This window comes from Lagopus leucura, unplaced genomic scaffold (genome assembly GCF_019238085.1).
Source record: "Lagopus leucura isolate 7727_CA_CO unplaced genomic scaffold, USGS_WTPT01 Super-Scaffold_73, whole genome shotgun sequence".
Classification (NCBI taxonomy): Eukaryota; Metazoa; Chordata; class Aves; order Galliformes; family Phasianidae; genus Lagopus; species Lagopus leucura.
This window is the reverse complement of record NW_024962252.1, coordinates 22890364-22904571: the sequence shown is the minus strand read 5'-3', so window position 1 is coordinate 22904571 and position 14208 is coordinate 22890364. Positions and strand designations below refer to the sequence as shown.

The 14208-nt window shown below is 42.0% G+C and overlaps 1 protein-coding gene across 1 annotated transcript in view; it reads right to left on the bottom strand.

Annotated features, from left to right (window-relative positions):
• CD109 (CD109 molecule) overlaps window positions 1-2520 on the bottom strand; it is an 82740-nt gene extending 80220 nt beyond the window's left edge. The window contains exons 1-2 of the mRNA XM_042892536.1: window positions 2453-2520; window positions 2143-2303 (exon numbers count right to left, since the gene is read on the bottom strand). Of these exons, the coding sequence (XP_042748470.1) occupies window positions 2143-2303; window positions 2453-2520 (229 nt within the window). The remainder of the gene's footprint in view (window positions 1-2142; window positions 2304-2452) is intronic.
• Between the last annotated feature and the right edge of the window lie 11688 nt (window positions 2521-14208).

Below are 14208 nucleotides of genomic sequence, written 5' to 3'. Positions count from 1 at the left end.
TTTTCTTCAGCTGCGGCAGCTGGCCTAATAAAACTTGCACAGAATTTGATTCAGCTAAATTCTCAGATCAGCACAGTTACAGCACCATTGCTACGTATCTTACCTCAAAGCCTTTTTAGCCTCCAGGAAACAAGGTAAAGCCTTAAAGCTTTCATCCGACAAACTGCTTTCCCTCTGAGTAATTCTATTCCTGCAGCATCTGAGGAAACGCCCCTAACATCACAGCCTCTGTTATAAGGCAGTTTCTTATTCTTGGCTTACATATTTGCTCAGAGAAAAAACGACTAACAAATTATATTACTTCACTTTGAAGAACGGATGGCCACGGAGTTTTTTGGGGTTTTTTTTGTTTGTTTGTTTTCACATATATGTCATGCTTAGTAGGAATTTCACTTCAAGTAATGCACTACACCATTCTTTTTCCTCAGTCTGACTGTTCCTTTACTCACTCCTTCTTTATGTCAAGCCTAATAGACTTGAACGGTACTTTTCACTAAACAACAGCTAAGTATAGGATACAGTATACTATGATGAATTAAGTACCATAAGCATGACTGGCAGCCTATTTTACTCCCATGCAGGCTTTAGGTGCTAGCAAATTGGTCTGCCTAAAGTAATAGCCTCAGGCATACATCACAGCTCTTAGTATTAGATTCCAGGGCTATCAGATTAGTGGTATAAATTTGGTTTGAATTGGGAATTAACACTTTTTTTTTCTTTTTTTTTCTTTTTTAATTAGGCACGGCACAACGGGAACATTGTTTCAGCTGTATACTTTTATATTGGATGCTGGAGGACATACCTGACACCACCATAAAATTAGAATGGATAAACAACATCCAAGCCAAAGTAAGACCTGAGAGTACGTAACTCCGCAAAACATTTGTTTTTACAGAAAAGCTGAAGTGGCAAAAAGGGTTTTGATAAGATACATTTCTGCATCATGTGGGCATGACATCTTTGATCCAATCAAAAGCACTCTGTCACACTCACAGCCTATCTTCTACATGGATTGTGAAGAGAAGCAGTCTCTGTTTGAAATGATGGTATGATGTTTACAATTAAGTCATCCATATTAATGACAGTTAGCAACAAGAAAGTTCATTACAGCAGGGTGGATTTTTCTAGGACTTCATGCTGCCCTGTGACTCTACTTTAGACAAATAAAAAGCCAGAGTTAGTATAAGGTGATATAAATAACACTCAAAGAGCACTCTGAAAGCTGGCTGATCTTCCTTCCCTTGAGGGCAGTTCTCAGGGAGCACATTGCTATTTCCTGCTCACAGCTGGCAGTTACCACGAGCACTGACCAGGATGTCAGTTCTCCAAATACTCATACATGTCACAATGTCCCCTACCACTCCTCGGAGGAGCAATTAAACCAGGTTGCTTCAGAGTTGACTTAGTCCCAAAGCTGTCCCACCATTCAGTTTTTGACTCTTAAAAATGTCTCTTTCCACAGACACACTGAGCTTCTGCATGGCAGCACTTGGGGCGCGTCAGGTGGGAGATCAGGAAAAGGTTCTTTTTCTCAGAGGGCAGCAGGCATGTAACAAGCTCCCAGAGCAGTGGGCATGGCCCTGAGATGCTGGAGTTTTTGCAGGAGCATTTGGACAATGTTCTCAGATATAGTATTTGAATTTTGGGTGGTTCTGTGTGAAGGCAGGATTCAGTGATCCTTGCGGATCCATTCCAAACCTGGATATTCTGTGATTCTATGATGAAGATCCTCACTTTCTTAGAAGTCAAGCTCTCCCTTTCTCAGAGTATTTGCAGCCACCAGGCATAGATGCTTTATCAACCATTTGTTCCACACTTGCTATCCTCACACTTTGCACCTTTGCAATAAGCCTACCAACAAAAATCTCTTCTTTGGTGACGCCATGACAATGACCTGAGCACTTCCAGGCATGTTGAAGATGCCACATCATATAACACCTCACTGACATCTGATTGCTTTCTAAGTTTACAGTGAGTAAAAAAATCATTTGTTACCCAGCCTGGTTAGAGAGCCACAACACAAGACTACATCCCATAGCAGCCCCCAGTTGGAAACATCAAGTTTGTATTTCAGCACTTTCCAGCAGCTGCGGCGCTGTTAGAATAACAGAATATGGGAGAAGGCAGGTGTAAGGCCCCTACCTCTCTCGAAGATCAGCTCCCTGCTGAGCACGGTCTGATTGTCCCTGAGCAGCGCTCCCCGCACGGCGACCTGCGCGGGGCTGCCGGGCAGTAGGGCCACCCCGACGGTGACACTGGCTCCGGGCCTGATGTTCCAGGGAGCCGCCACCAGGAACGTAGGTCTGCAAAAGAGAGAGCGGGAGAGATGCGTTAGCCCAGACAGCGGCATGCGTCCAGCCAACGGGACGCGTTCCGAGCCGTCCTCTCGCAGACTCCGGGTCGGGGGCGATGTTCCCCGGGCAGCCCGGCCGCCCACCCCGGCCCCACGTACCCAGCCGCGGCGGAGCCGCACATGAGGAAGAAGAGGAGAAGGCGAACAGCGGCGCGGCTCCGCGCCATGGCTCTCTGCGCGCTACGCGTCCGCTGCGCTGCGCCGGGCGGGGAGGGGGAGGAGAGGCCCCGCCGTGAGTCACGCCGCGACGGCTGCCGCCCGAGTACCCTGCGGGGCGTTCCCGAGGCCGGCCTGGGGGAGAGGCGGGGGCAGGCGGACGGCTGAGGGCAGCCCGCAGGGCCGCCGCTATGTGCCGAGCTCCGGTCGCGTCTGAGAGAGGCGGAGGTGGCTCGGAGGCTGCGATCACCGCAGCTCCCGAACGTGAAGCGATTGGTAACGGCGCTCTGGGTGGGTTGGCCTCGGTGCCCGGTGTCTGCAAAATAAGGTCATGTCGGCGTGCTCTCATGGACCCAGCCCTATGCTTTTTGCAGCCCTGACAGCCCGGGTGCTGCTTGTAACCGTGTGGGATAAGCACAGCTAACGATGCTTTGATTCATCTGAACCTTTGCATTCCTGCACAACGCACTGTGAAGTTCCTGAAGTCAGAAGTGCCAAGCTGGTGTGTCCTGTACATGCAGACACAGCTGGAGCCCAGAAGGGAAACCCCCCTCGCTGCTCTGTTCTTATGAAAAACAGATACAAACAGCACACGTACACAAACACTGCACACTCTAACAGGATCCCAGACAGCTGCAGCACCTTTTACATCTTTTAAATGTGATTGCATACATCTTCACACCACTGGTGATTCCAGAATACATCTCTGCAGTGGCAGGAGCAGATAGGTTGGTCTCAGAGCAACTGGTGCCATGAAGGTAGCTCCTGGCAGCTCCTCACTTGCAGAGGTACATGCCATGGCAAAGGCTTGCTGCTGTGTGCAAACCTTTCACTTGCTGCTTGTGGAAATCATGCAGGGAAGATGAACGCTCCCTGGCACTCCAGTGGAGATGGTAGGAAGATGTGCTAATGAATTCTGCAGCCCAGGCACCCTGGGCTTGGTGCTCAGGCTTCCGGTAGTTCACATTTCTACAGTCGCTGTAGCTGAAACCAGCATTGCTCAACCACGCCTGTCACACCGGTGAGCTCTCTCAGCCTCCAAAACAGTGCAGCCACCTGCAGCCCTCCTGCTGGGTACGGCCCTTGGACCACACTGACCCTCACACCACACCAGAAAATCTGAAGGAGAGCACTTTCTGGCCAGGACATAACCATGCCAAGGACAGCTCGAGGGCAGAGACAATGAACTTGCAGTCCCAAGAACATTTGCTGGCACCGTTTGATTCATTAGTATGGATGTATCCTGAAAGCCCGTTAGCAAAAGTGCTTGCAAATGTCACAGATTCTGCCCAGTATGCAACAGTGTTTGTGGACCTGTACCTTTCTTTTTTCTTTTCTCCCATGGGCTTATTATTTAAAAGATATTTTTGTGTACGTATTGATCTTTCTTCTACAGAAACGCCAACAAAGAAATCCTACAGCAGAAAGGGATACTACAACTTAGTAATTAATATTACAATTTGACTTGGCCCAAGTAAAATTAACACTGATAAGAAACAGATAAACAGAAGTGAAGTGTTTGATCCCATCCCACAGCAACATTGAAGCTCCATTTCTTAAAGACACTGCACTTCGTTAATCTGCTCAGTATCGTTTATGTCTGTGTATGGTAGGCTCTCGTTATGCACTTACATGTCATTAATTAGTTTGATCTAGCTCAGACAGCTAACTCAAACGAAAACAACAGCACTTCAGCGTGTGCTAAATTGCTCAAATGCAAACAGAAGAACGCCTGTATTTTAAAAGCCTTCCTATACCCACCAGCTTCTGGGATACAAAATAATCTCAGCTGAAAAAAAAAAAAAAAAAAAAAAAAAAGTCCATCCAGAACAAGCCCATTAAAGTGATGACCTTAATCTTATTAAACTGCTAGGATATCTGTCTTCAGCTGAACAGAATACCTTAGCCCAGGCAACATCATTTGCAGTGTCACAGCAGCAGCCAGTTGGCACTGTCTCAGGGCTAAGTAGGTTTTAAATGCCTGGCTCTGACAAACACCTGAGAGACCAATTTGTGCACAGAACTGGAAGCAGAGGACTGCACAGCAACTTACTGAGATCACCATGTGAGGGAAATTTGTTTTGGACCAGACTTGTGCGTATTAGAAATAATTCTGAAAGCATATAACCTAGAATGAAAGGATTTAATAATCTTTGACTGCTCCAAGCCAGTGAAGTGGATACTCTGGAGACACAATTTGGGTGGTGAAACAGGTAGTCGTTGTGCTCAGCATGCCCAACAGGAAAGCCAGCTGAAAAATCCTCCTCTGTTCATTGTCACTTTCTGGAGTTAAGCAAGTGTTACCAGACTCGAGTTTTACACTCATCTCTGATATGTTACCACAAGGGAAATTTCAATTTTAACACCTTCCTTGTTCACCGGTAATCTGATTTTGCTAATCTTCCACATTCTCTGACAGAGCCTGTAAGGCTGCAAAACCCATCTAGCACTCGAGCTACATTCTCAGGCGGCAAACAATTACACTGCAGTCTGTTCCTGTGCTATCTAGTTTAAATCTAACCTGAATATATGCATCAGTATGAGCTGAAATTACACCTTTGAGCCTAGAAGTACTCCAAACAAGAACATGTTGAAGTACAGAAAACCAGAATGATTCCTGAATGGGACTAGAAAGCAACTTCTGCCTTAATAAATCAAGGATCTGGCACATACTAAATACTACTAACTGTGTTAAGAGAGGCTGGAAATAAACAAGTGCACAGCAAAGTCTGCTTTTCTCTAATATCACCTGAAGAAAACTGCACTTTTTGTAAAGGTAGAAACCTAAGCATTACGGTATAGAATACTGGCAAAAATCTCTACAAAATATATCAGCAAGGACTTGAGTGGTTAGTGCCCTGTCCTGCTTTTAGCATCAGACAGTGAATTTGGCTGGTCAGAATAGGTTCAGCCAGATTCAGCAGGCACTCAACCAGATTTTGGTGCAAGCAAAGCATTTTTCCACGAAATGAGGCAAATTCGAGGAAATCTGAAGAGCTATGTTATATGGAAATTCGAATTAGAAGATCATCATTGCCTCTTCCAGCACAATATTCTATCTTTTCATAAGCTTAGCCAGTTGTCTTATGCATCACTGATCCCAAGGCCTGCAACAAAGCTCATTTTGTTGATGAAAAAAAAATCTTTTAATTACTCTCAATAGGCTTTGGATGAGGTCCTGAAAGAAACTGTGATTCAGCAACTCTTGGAACTAAGAAGGAAGCAAAAGTCTGTTTCATCGCTCACAGCAAGCAAACAAGAATTATATCGAATATTAAAAAGAGGGAGGTGGAAGATCATGCCATGGTATTAGGAGGATACATTCTTTGCTTGTATGTGAGTCTGAAGAATCTGCATTCTCAGGAGAGTACTGACAGGAATGTAGGCTACAAAACTCTTGCTGAAGTGCACAGGAATAATACTTCTGATGCAGACTCTGGTGATGGAATTTGTCAAAGTGTTTTACGCTGTGCTGAGGCAGGGTGTGCCACACATTGAAACTCGCCCGGAGCTACAGGGTGGAGTGTCATGAAAAACTGGTCTGCACTGCAATTAAGATTCTCTTCCTACTACCTGAAGACACTTCTCTCGACAAACACTGTCATTTGCTAAGTTGCTTCCAACTTGAACTGTTACTCCAGGCACCACAGGTAGGATTCACCTTGTCCAACATGGGCTCTATTGTCTTTGTCTTGTTATTCACATTTGCTGAATAGACAATGGGGAGAAGCATGTCTCTTCATACCAGATTTATATGGCACATTACAATACCTACATTTGAAGGAGAAGACATTTAAAAGTGGCTTTCTAAATTAATCAGGTGAATTCCATTGTACAAGTACCAATTCCTATTAAATGTTAAAAAGGAAGGCAGGACAAGTAGATAATACATCACTAACTCCAGAACACATAAGATAAGCGTAACATAAGTGTAATAAATGAGAATGCAAAGAATCAAACCTAAAAAGATGTAATATTTGAACAAGTTTGGGCTCAGGGTCTGTCTGAAGATACCAGGCTTTGGTTTTGTTTGTTCCAGGCTGGCATGAGAACAAGCAAACAGTGATGTTCAAATAGAAGAGAAGCTTCTTTATAGTTAATATAGCATAAAAAGAGCCTATTATCCTGGAATTATGTGTTTACACTGTCATATTTGTGTTAATAAATTACTTGTGTATACCTTAATCACACCCATCAAAAACATGATCAAAGCTGAAAATATTATATTGTTGCATTACATTAAATGTGTTCTTTGAAATGCCCCCAAAACCTTTAGTGCTGAGGGTTATGAAATGCATCGAATCTCTTATGAAATGCATCAAATGTGTCAGGGTATGAGGACTAAAAGTTCATGAAGTTTTGAGAGATTTACTTTTAGGAATAAGATTAAAAGGAATGGGGAATTAAAGAAGAAATAACCAAATTGTACTGTGGGAAAGGTGGAAGTCTGATGAGCAGATCTACAAGTGAGTATTTACTGCCTATTGCAAAACCTGCCACTAAAGCAAAGTAGATGCCGAAAAATAAAAGCTTAATCTTTCATCCAACATTTCCTTCAAAGTTAAGCTTCTCCAAGCTAAATTGTTGAGTACCAAAATACCAGAAGGAATTCGCTACACAGTAACTGTTAACAACGAACATTTTTAAATCTTCAGGACAGAACAGCTTCTACTAGGAGTACATTAAATAGCTCTATTTGAACCTTGAAAAAACAGACTTTGTTCCAGCTGTTTGGAAAAAAACAAACTTTAACATTGTAACCGTACTTGGGAAAGTTCCCAACAAAATTCAAATCATTGAGGATAATCATTACATTTTAATAATGAACTATTTGGAGACACATCTCCCCTTAAAACAAAAGCTCTGAGAACTGTGTAAAACAGGTCAAAGCTGTCCATACTCAAAATAGGCCTACAGGCTGCCTATTTAAGATAAACCTGGCACTAGCACAGAGCTAGCAGAGGAGCAGATTATTTTCACAATGTTTTCCCATGTACTCCTTCTCTAGACTTTACCTTGAGAACAGATGAATCTCCAGAGGAAAAAAAGCTGGAGAAAGCTGAGGGCTATTCTAAGCATCAGTCTGCTCACAGCCATTTCCCCGAGCCACACCAGCATCCTGAACAAGATTATTTCTAGAAACAATCCTTCTTAGCCATGGATCCAGCACAGGAATGAAAGGGCTGTGCACTGGACAGTTTCAGGACACTTAGGAATTTCCCTGCATCCAAGATCATCCTCAGTTACCAGCTCCCTGCCCTTACAACCCTTTTGAATAGAGTGAGCAGCGCATAAAGAACCATAACAGAGTGAAAATGAGGCCCTGTCCCATTTTTTTCCCCCAGAACAACAGTTCTTGCTTGGCAGCTGGTGATTCTTATGGAACCACAATGAAGCACAACCAAATGAACCTATCTCCTTGTTGCTGACATGTTGAGGGTTCACAGAACAGATAACTGTACTGTCCGTAGCAGGTTTCTACACACACCTGAGTTCTCACGTTTCTTTTTTGGGTCTCCCGAAAGCAGACCCTTGGACTGAAAGAAATGAATGGCACTGAAATCACTGCCTTCAGCAGGATCAGAACTCATCCACGATTTTATTCTCCATGTCACTCAAATCTCTGAGGTTCTGATACAAAGAACCAATTTTCTCACGACGTTTGCTGCCTTTAGCCCATTACCTCTCACAGATATGCTGTATCTTATCTGATATACATAAGCAGAATGGATTTCTGGAAACATGTTCACACAATGCCTTTTTATTTAATAGTAGTAGTTACACCTTCATTTTTCTTGTCTGTTAAATGTTCAGCCACACTGCAGGGACAAGCTAAAACACGTATAACCATGCTATTTCAGTGAAAGTGAGAGAAAGTACAAACATTCACAAACATTCACAAATGATGCCAAGATGTCCTCAAAAATCTGTTGTCCTAAGGCAGTATTTGTTACAATTACATATAATGAAATCACATTTACCTATCTGTATTAATCATTTTATCTTAGCCACCCTTATTTCCTTTACTTTTGAAGGGTTTTTGAGAGGTCAGTGCCACCTCTACCTCCTTTTTGTAAACGCTGCTTAAACATCCAAGAAAAACTCATTTTTAATTAAGCAATTTAGTGTGCATTAACTCTGTTTCAGTTTAAAGGAGAGAATTCCCTGAGGATTCAATTACCTTAAACTAGATCCTACAATTAAACTGTAAGTGTAGACTGCAGCTTTTAACAAAGTTAGTTTTAAAACCAGTTTCCACAATGTCATCACAGAGTAGTAGCAAATCATTGCTTGCTGTAACACATGCACTTATACATTATAACTTCACTTCTAATTACGTACATAAAACCTGCCATCTTTAATGAATGTGTGTTCCTGTGCTAGCTATGTACTGCAATCATCCAGAGAGGGAAGAAAGGGGATTTTCACACAGCAGCCTGTTTTATAGACTGCTGTGTATGCTTGTAGGCAAAGGCAGCTTCTCTTTAAAAGGAGACTGGCCTAAAAGCAACTCAAAGCAAAGATAAACCTAATTTCCCACGTTTTACACAAAAGCAATTCAAGATGTGGAGACGATACCCTAAACTAACAGACTAAATAGATACATATTTTGACTAAGAAGACTGAGAGGGGCCTTTGTGACACTTTTGTGGGAAGAAAAAGAAAAATCAGATACTAAGCTTTAGAAGAAAAGAGTAAAAAGACAGGTATTTGGAAGTTAGAAATGAGGCATGTGCTACCACTAGGGGCAGATTTGCTTCCTGGGCACAACACCAAGGAAAGTGGTGGCTGCTGCTTAATATCATGTATTTCTATCAAACCTGACTGGCTTTTTGAAAGTTTAAATCAAGTAATCAGGCTGCATAGAGGCAGAGCTATTTGAAATGCTGTATTCCACAAAACACAGCTTAGGCTAGGTGATTGCCAAGAGATACGACCAAAAAAACATGAAGTTGCTCTGGAGCCAAGAGACCAAAATCACACACAGAAACAAGAATCTATCCCAGAAAGGACAGAGATGCAAAAGGAATTGAACAGAATTGACAGGAAGGAAAGACAAGCACCTAACAATGGTGGCGACTGTATTATTTCAGTCCTGGTTTCCTCTATCTCAGCATTTCCAGAAAAGATCAACACCAGAAAAAAACAAAAAACAAAATGAAAAGTTTTCTAGGACATGGTCTCCTGCACACCGTTTCCCCCCCCCCCCCCACCCACCCACCCAAAAATAAAACAAACTTTCTCATTGGAAATTGGCCAAAGGCTAAAACTGTGACTGTGTTTTAGTTTGGGTTTTTTTCTGCAAGAAAAGATTCAAATTTATTAAAGAAAAAGACATCCTTCACTTTCAAACCAACCAGCTACTATGAAGAAATAGCTGCTGAGCAGAGGTAGGCAGATGATAAATATGCAGGTAAAACATCTGAGAACAGTCTATCTCAGATGGCACCCATATTACAATTACATAATTTCACGTTATACAAGTTGTCCTCCACAGAATCAGTCTCTATAGTGGCTGAAACAGCTCCTTATAGACACAAGTGATTAAAAAATGATTTTTGAAAAACTACACACAAACTATTTATAAAACTTACATAAAACTTTATGTTTAGCTTAGACGTAGGTAAATACCGGTTGCTCTCCCTGAAGACTCACTCTCACCACACTGCCTACAGGAAAGGGGGGTGGCGAGGTGTCCAATCAGGGTGATTAAGGACTTGAGTAAATGTTTCATGTTTCAGGTCACCAAATAAGCCAACATCTAAATAAACTTAGCCCTTCAGAAATGCCACCATAGGAAATTCATTCACGCTGTTCAAAAAGCAACTGCTTGTTCAGTTGCCAACCACCCAAAGCGGCAGTTGTGTTTATTTAAATGAAGAGGGTGCGGACCCAAGAGCTGTATCTTTCCAAATCTTACTGCAGCAACAGAACGTTTGGAAATCCCTGTAATATCCCTGAAATGCGTCCTATAATGGACAATTTTCTAAGGCCACCTACCCATGCTTTTAGACTAAAGATTCACCCTGTGATTTTTCCAACCGCTAACAGCGTTTGTGGGAGTTTCTTCTTTTCTCCTCATTTACTTCCTTAGCAATAATTTACTTCAAACACATTCAAACAAACAAGGAAAACCTATATTTAAAACATCTAGTGCACACGATGATGGTTTTCCCTCCTGAAAAGGGTTACAGGATCACAGGACCACGGTGAAACTCAAGGAGGAAGGCGGCTCAGGAGGTCAAGCCCAAAGCAGTGCCATCATTGAGGTCAGGCAAGATTCCTTAGGGCTTTATCTAAAAGGGTCTTGAAAACCTCAAGGACAGAGACAGCAAAACCTGATGGTACAGAGCGCAAAGGTTTGCAATTGTATTTCTTATTACATTTGAAACACTTAGAATTTTCTAACTGCATTTCATTTATGCTTAACTGCAATGCTCATGTACTTTCATCTTAATTAAAAGTCACATAAATAATAACCAGGAGGCTATCTGAATGACTGTAGTAATTCCTGTTGCCCTTGTTTCCCTTTCTCTAGTGAACAGAGTATTTCGACGATAGGACAAACAGCTTTTTTACAGCATATAATACAATCAACATGAGACTTAGTGGTAAGGAAGTACAAGTTGCATTTACATGTTGTAATACTTTTTTGGCTCCCTCAGTGAGGTACAACGAAAATTTACATCCAGTGTACCTATAGGAGATTCACTAACCATAATCAGTTAGTTGTTCATCTACTAGCAGGAGTATACGTTTGTCAAATCCCACAGGGTGACCTCCAGCTCTTCCTGACATTTCTGCAGGGCAAGTGGGAACTCCTATGCCTTAAACACAAGTCATAATGTATTTTATGTAAAGTTTTTAATGTATATTTTACGTACATTTCTCAGATGTAAATATTTGCAGGTTGACTCCGTTATGAAAACATTACATGACCTTTAGAAGTCCCTTCCGACTCAAATGATACTGTAATTCTACGATAATTACTACAAATTATGTTTATTTTCAAACAAAGCATGACTAATTGGAGGCTTAATTTTGAACTACATTATAATAAGTTGCTTTAGAAAAAAACATCACATTTGCTCTTTCACAATTCAATATTTTTCAAGTCAACATCAAAGGAGATGTGCCTTTTTTGTAGCAAACGTATTTTCTAGGCACATCTGAATACCATCTTCAGTAAACTTTTTCTGAGAATCTTCAGATTTATTTACATCCTCCTTAGACACCTGCTGGTAAAAACTAGCAAAGCCATTCTCTATTCCTTCAAACAGTCTAAGAGATCCTGCACTATTAGACATAATTTCAAATTAATTAGATTCACTGCTGTGAATGAGTCCACATTTGTGGACACCACTGGAATTCATAAGATAGTCTTTCAAACCCGCAGACTCCTCATATTTTAGCATCTGAGCCTCCACTGGTAAAACACCTTAAAGCCTAACGTATCTGTGAACAGACAAGTGCATAAGGAGAGAAAAGTCTTCACAAAGGGTTCAGAGACCATACCCATTTCTGGAGGAGATAGTTCAGTTGTGGAACTCCTTGATGAAGAATCCTATATAGGTTCCAAAATTGATAGTGTAAAATAGGGAAAGACAAACCTGTCAGGGATACTGAGCATAGACGTGTAGTCACATAGAAGTGACTACTGTTAAAAAGAAGGATTTCACAAAGCCCCAATGCATTGCCTTGTCTGAGGTTCACTTCAGAGGTAGAACAGACAGAAGAGAACTAAGAATCCTTGTTGCCATATGCTGGTTAGTGCCCTCAACACAGGCCAGCTGTTTAATAAGAGATGTCCAGAGTCATTGCTTCTTGTATTTCCATCAGGAAGAATATCTCAAAGTAAGGAAGTCTAGACAACAAGGTTGCCTTGCTTCCTTCAGATACTCCAACCGGCTGCCACAGCACCACAATTTAAGCTATGCAAAGCCTAAGTCACTTCTCTGACTCCAGTTCAGCACTGCTCTATAACCCAGAGGAGTGCTTTGTAGAGGATGCAATACGTTTCCTCTCTTCTAACTGAAAGCAGTGCTGCTTGTGGGAAGTCCCAGGCTTTCTGCAGCCACAGTCAATACCCAAAATTAAACTGCATGGACTGCCTCTCCTAGCCAGTGATAGAAGGAGTAGCCATGATAACAGACCTCCATGCAAGGATAGCCATGGCAACAGGAAGCCCTAAGGCACTTGCCACAGGCAGAATATTTTCAAACAGATGAAAACACGCTGTACTGCCAGAGTCCCAAACACCAATTCTGATCTGGTCAACATCATCTTACGCATGATTTAGTAATAACTTTGTATTCAACTTTATAGCAAGGAGAAGAATTCTTTTTTTCCTTTTTGATTGACTGTAACCTCTTCTTTTGTGGGAAACCCAAGACATTTTTTGCTTGGATGCATTTGCATTTCTGATATTTTTTTTTTCAGTCTAATTGATCTCACACCTTAACATTCTTTCATTTTGTAAGTTCTCTAAGGCATAAACACCCTTATTAACCATTTAAAACATAAAAATGCTATACACTCATTACAATCAGAAAGATTAACACAGTAAAAGGGCAATAGAGGAGCATAATAGCAAAGGGACTAGCACAGGTAGACTGGTGTTTCAAAGAAAAAGTGCTCACCCATCTCTGAATATCTAGGTTCACAGAAAAGACTCCCGCAAGAACAGATCTCCAACCAGAGATTCTTCCCCACTAGCAGTCAGCCCTTAGATGGGATCTAAGAGAGGTGCAGCCAGGCTCCAACCCTTCCGGTCACACAGCTGAATTGCCTTCACCTGTGCTCCCAGGGCTGCTGGGTCCTTTCCCAGGTGCTCAATCAGTGGTTCAGGCCATGACTCAACAGTTACCATAGAACACTGCACTGAGTATAAGAAGAGTTAGACAACTTTGAAGTAAATATTTCAATTTTCAGTCTTCTTGAGTAAAGACTGAACTCTGTTTATGTCACTTCCAGTTATTTAGGAGTAATCAGTTGATTCTTACAGCTAAAGGCTGTACTTCTCTATTCTTCTCTTCTACTTATCTTTTAAAAGATGGTTTGAAAGTGAAGATCTTGCAGTATTAGTAACAAGAGATCAATAAAAGATGCAAATAACTCGGAATCAGACAACTTTTTAAATATATCCTATAAAAGTTCATAACTCTTCAGAATGTTCCATGAAGAAATGCTGCAGCTCAGGTTAGCACTGCTGATGTATTTTCTCAGACCTTTTTCCTATCTTCATTTTCTAAGCAATCCATGGCAAGCACAGTATTTACTATACACGGTGTTAAACCATTTAAAACAGGCAATAAAAGAAAACAGCCCACTTCCTATGACAACACCAGAAACATGCCTGTACTGCTGAATGAGCCCTGGCACTGGAAGGAACGAGGCCAGATTTTCTCTCTCCAGCCAGACTTCAGAGGAAAGGGAGCCACCTGCTGCTCGAAGTAAGGCAGGCTGCAGGGTCTTTTCAGTTTCATTGCGTGAAACAACACCAAGGTGAGATTCAGCAAAAAAAAACTCAAAGCGTTGCTATTTTTCCTCACGCTGCGGGTCCAGGTGGCAAAGGATGCAGGCTGCTGAGCACTGCTGGTCCCTCATCTCCCCAGCCTGGCTCAGACAGCTGCAGCCAACACTGCCAGCAGCCAGTAGTTAAGCACAAATAGCATCCCTTTCTAAAAGTAAAAAGAAAT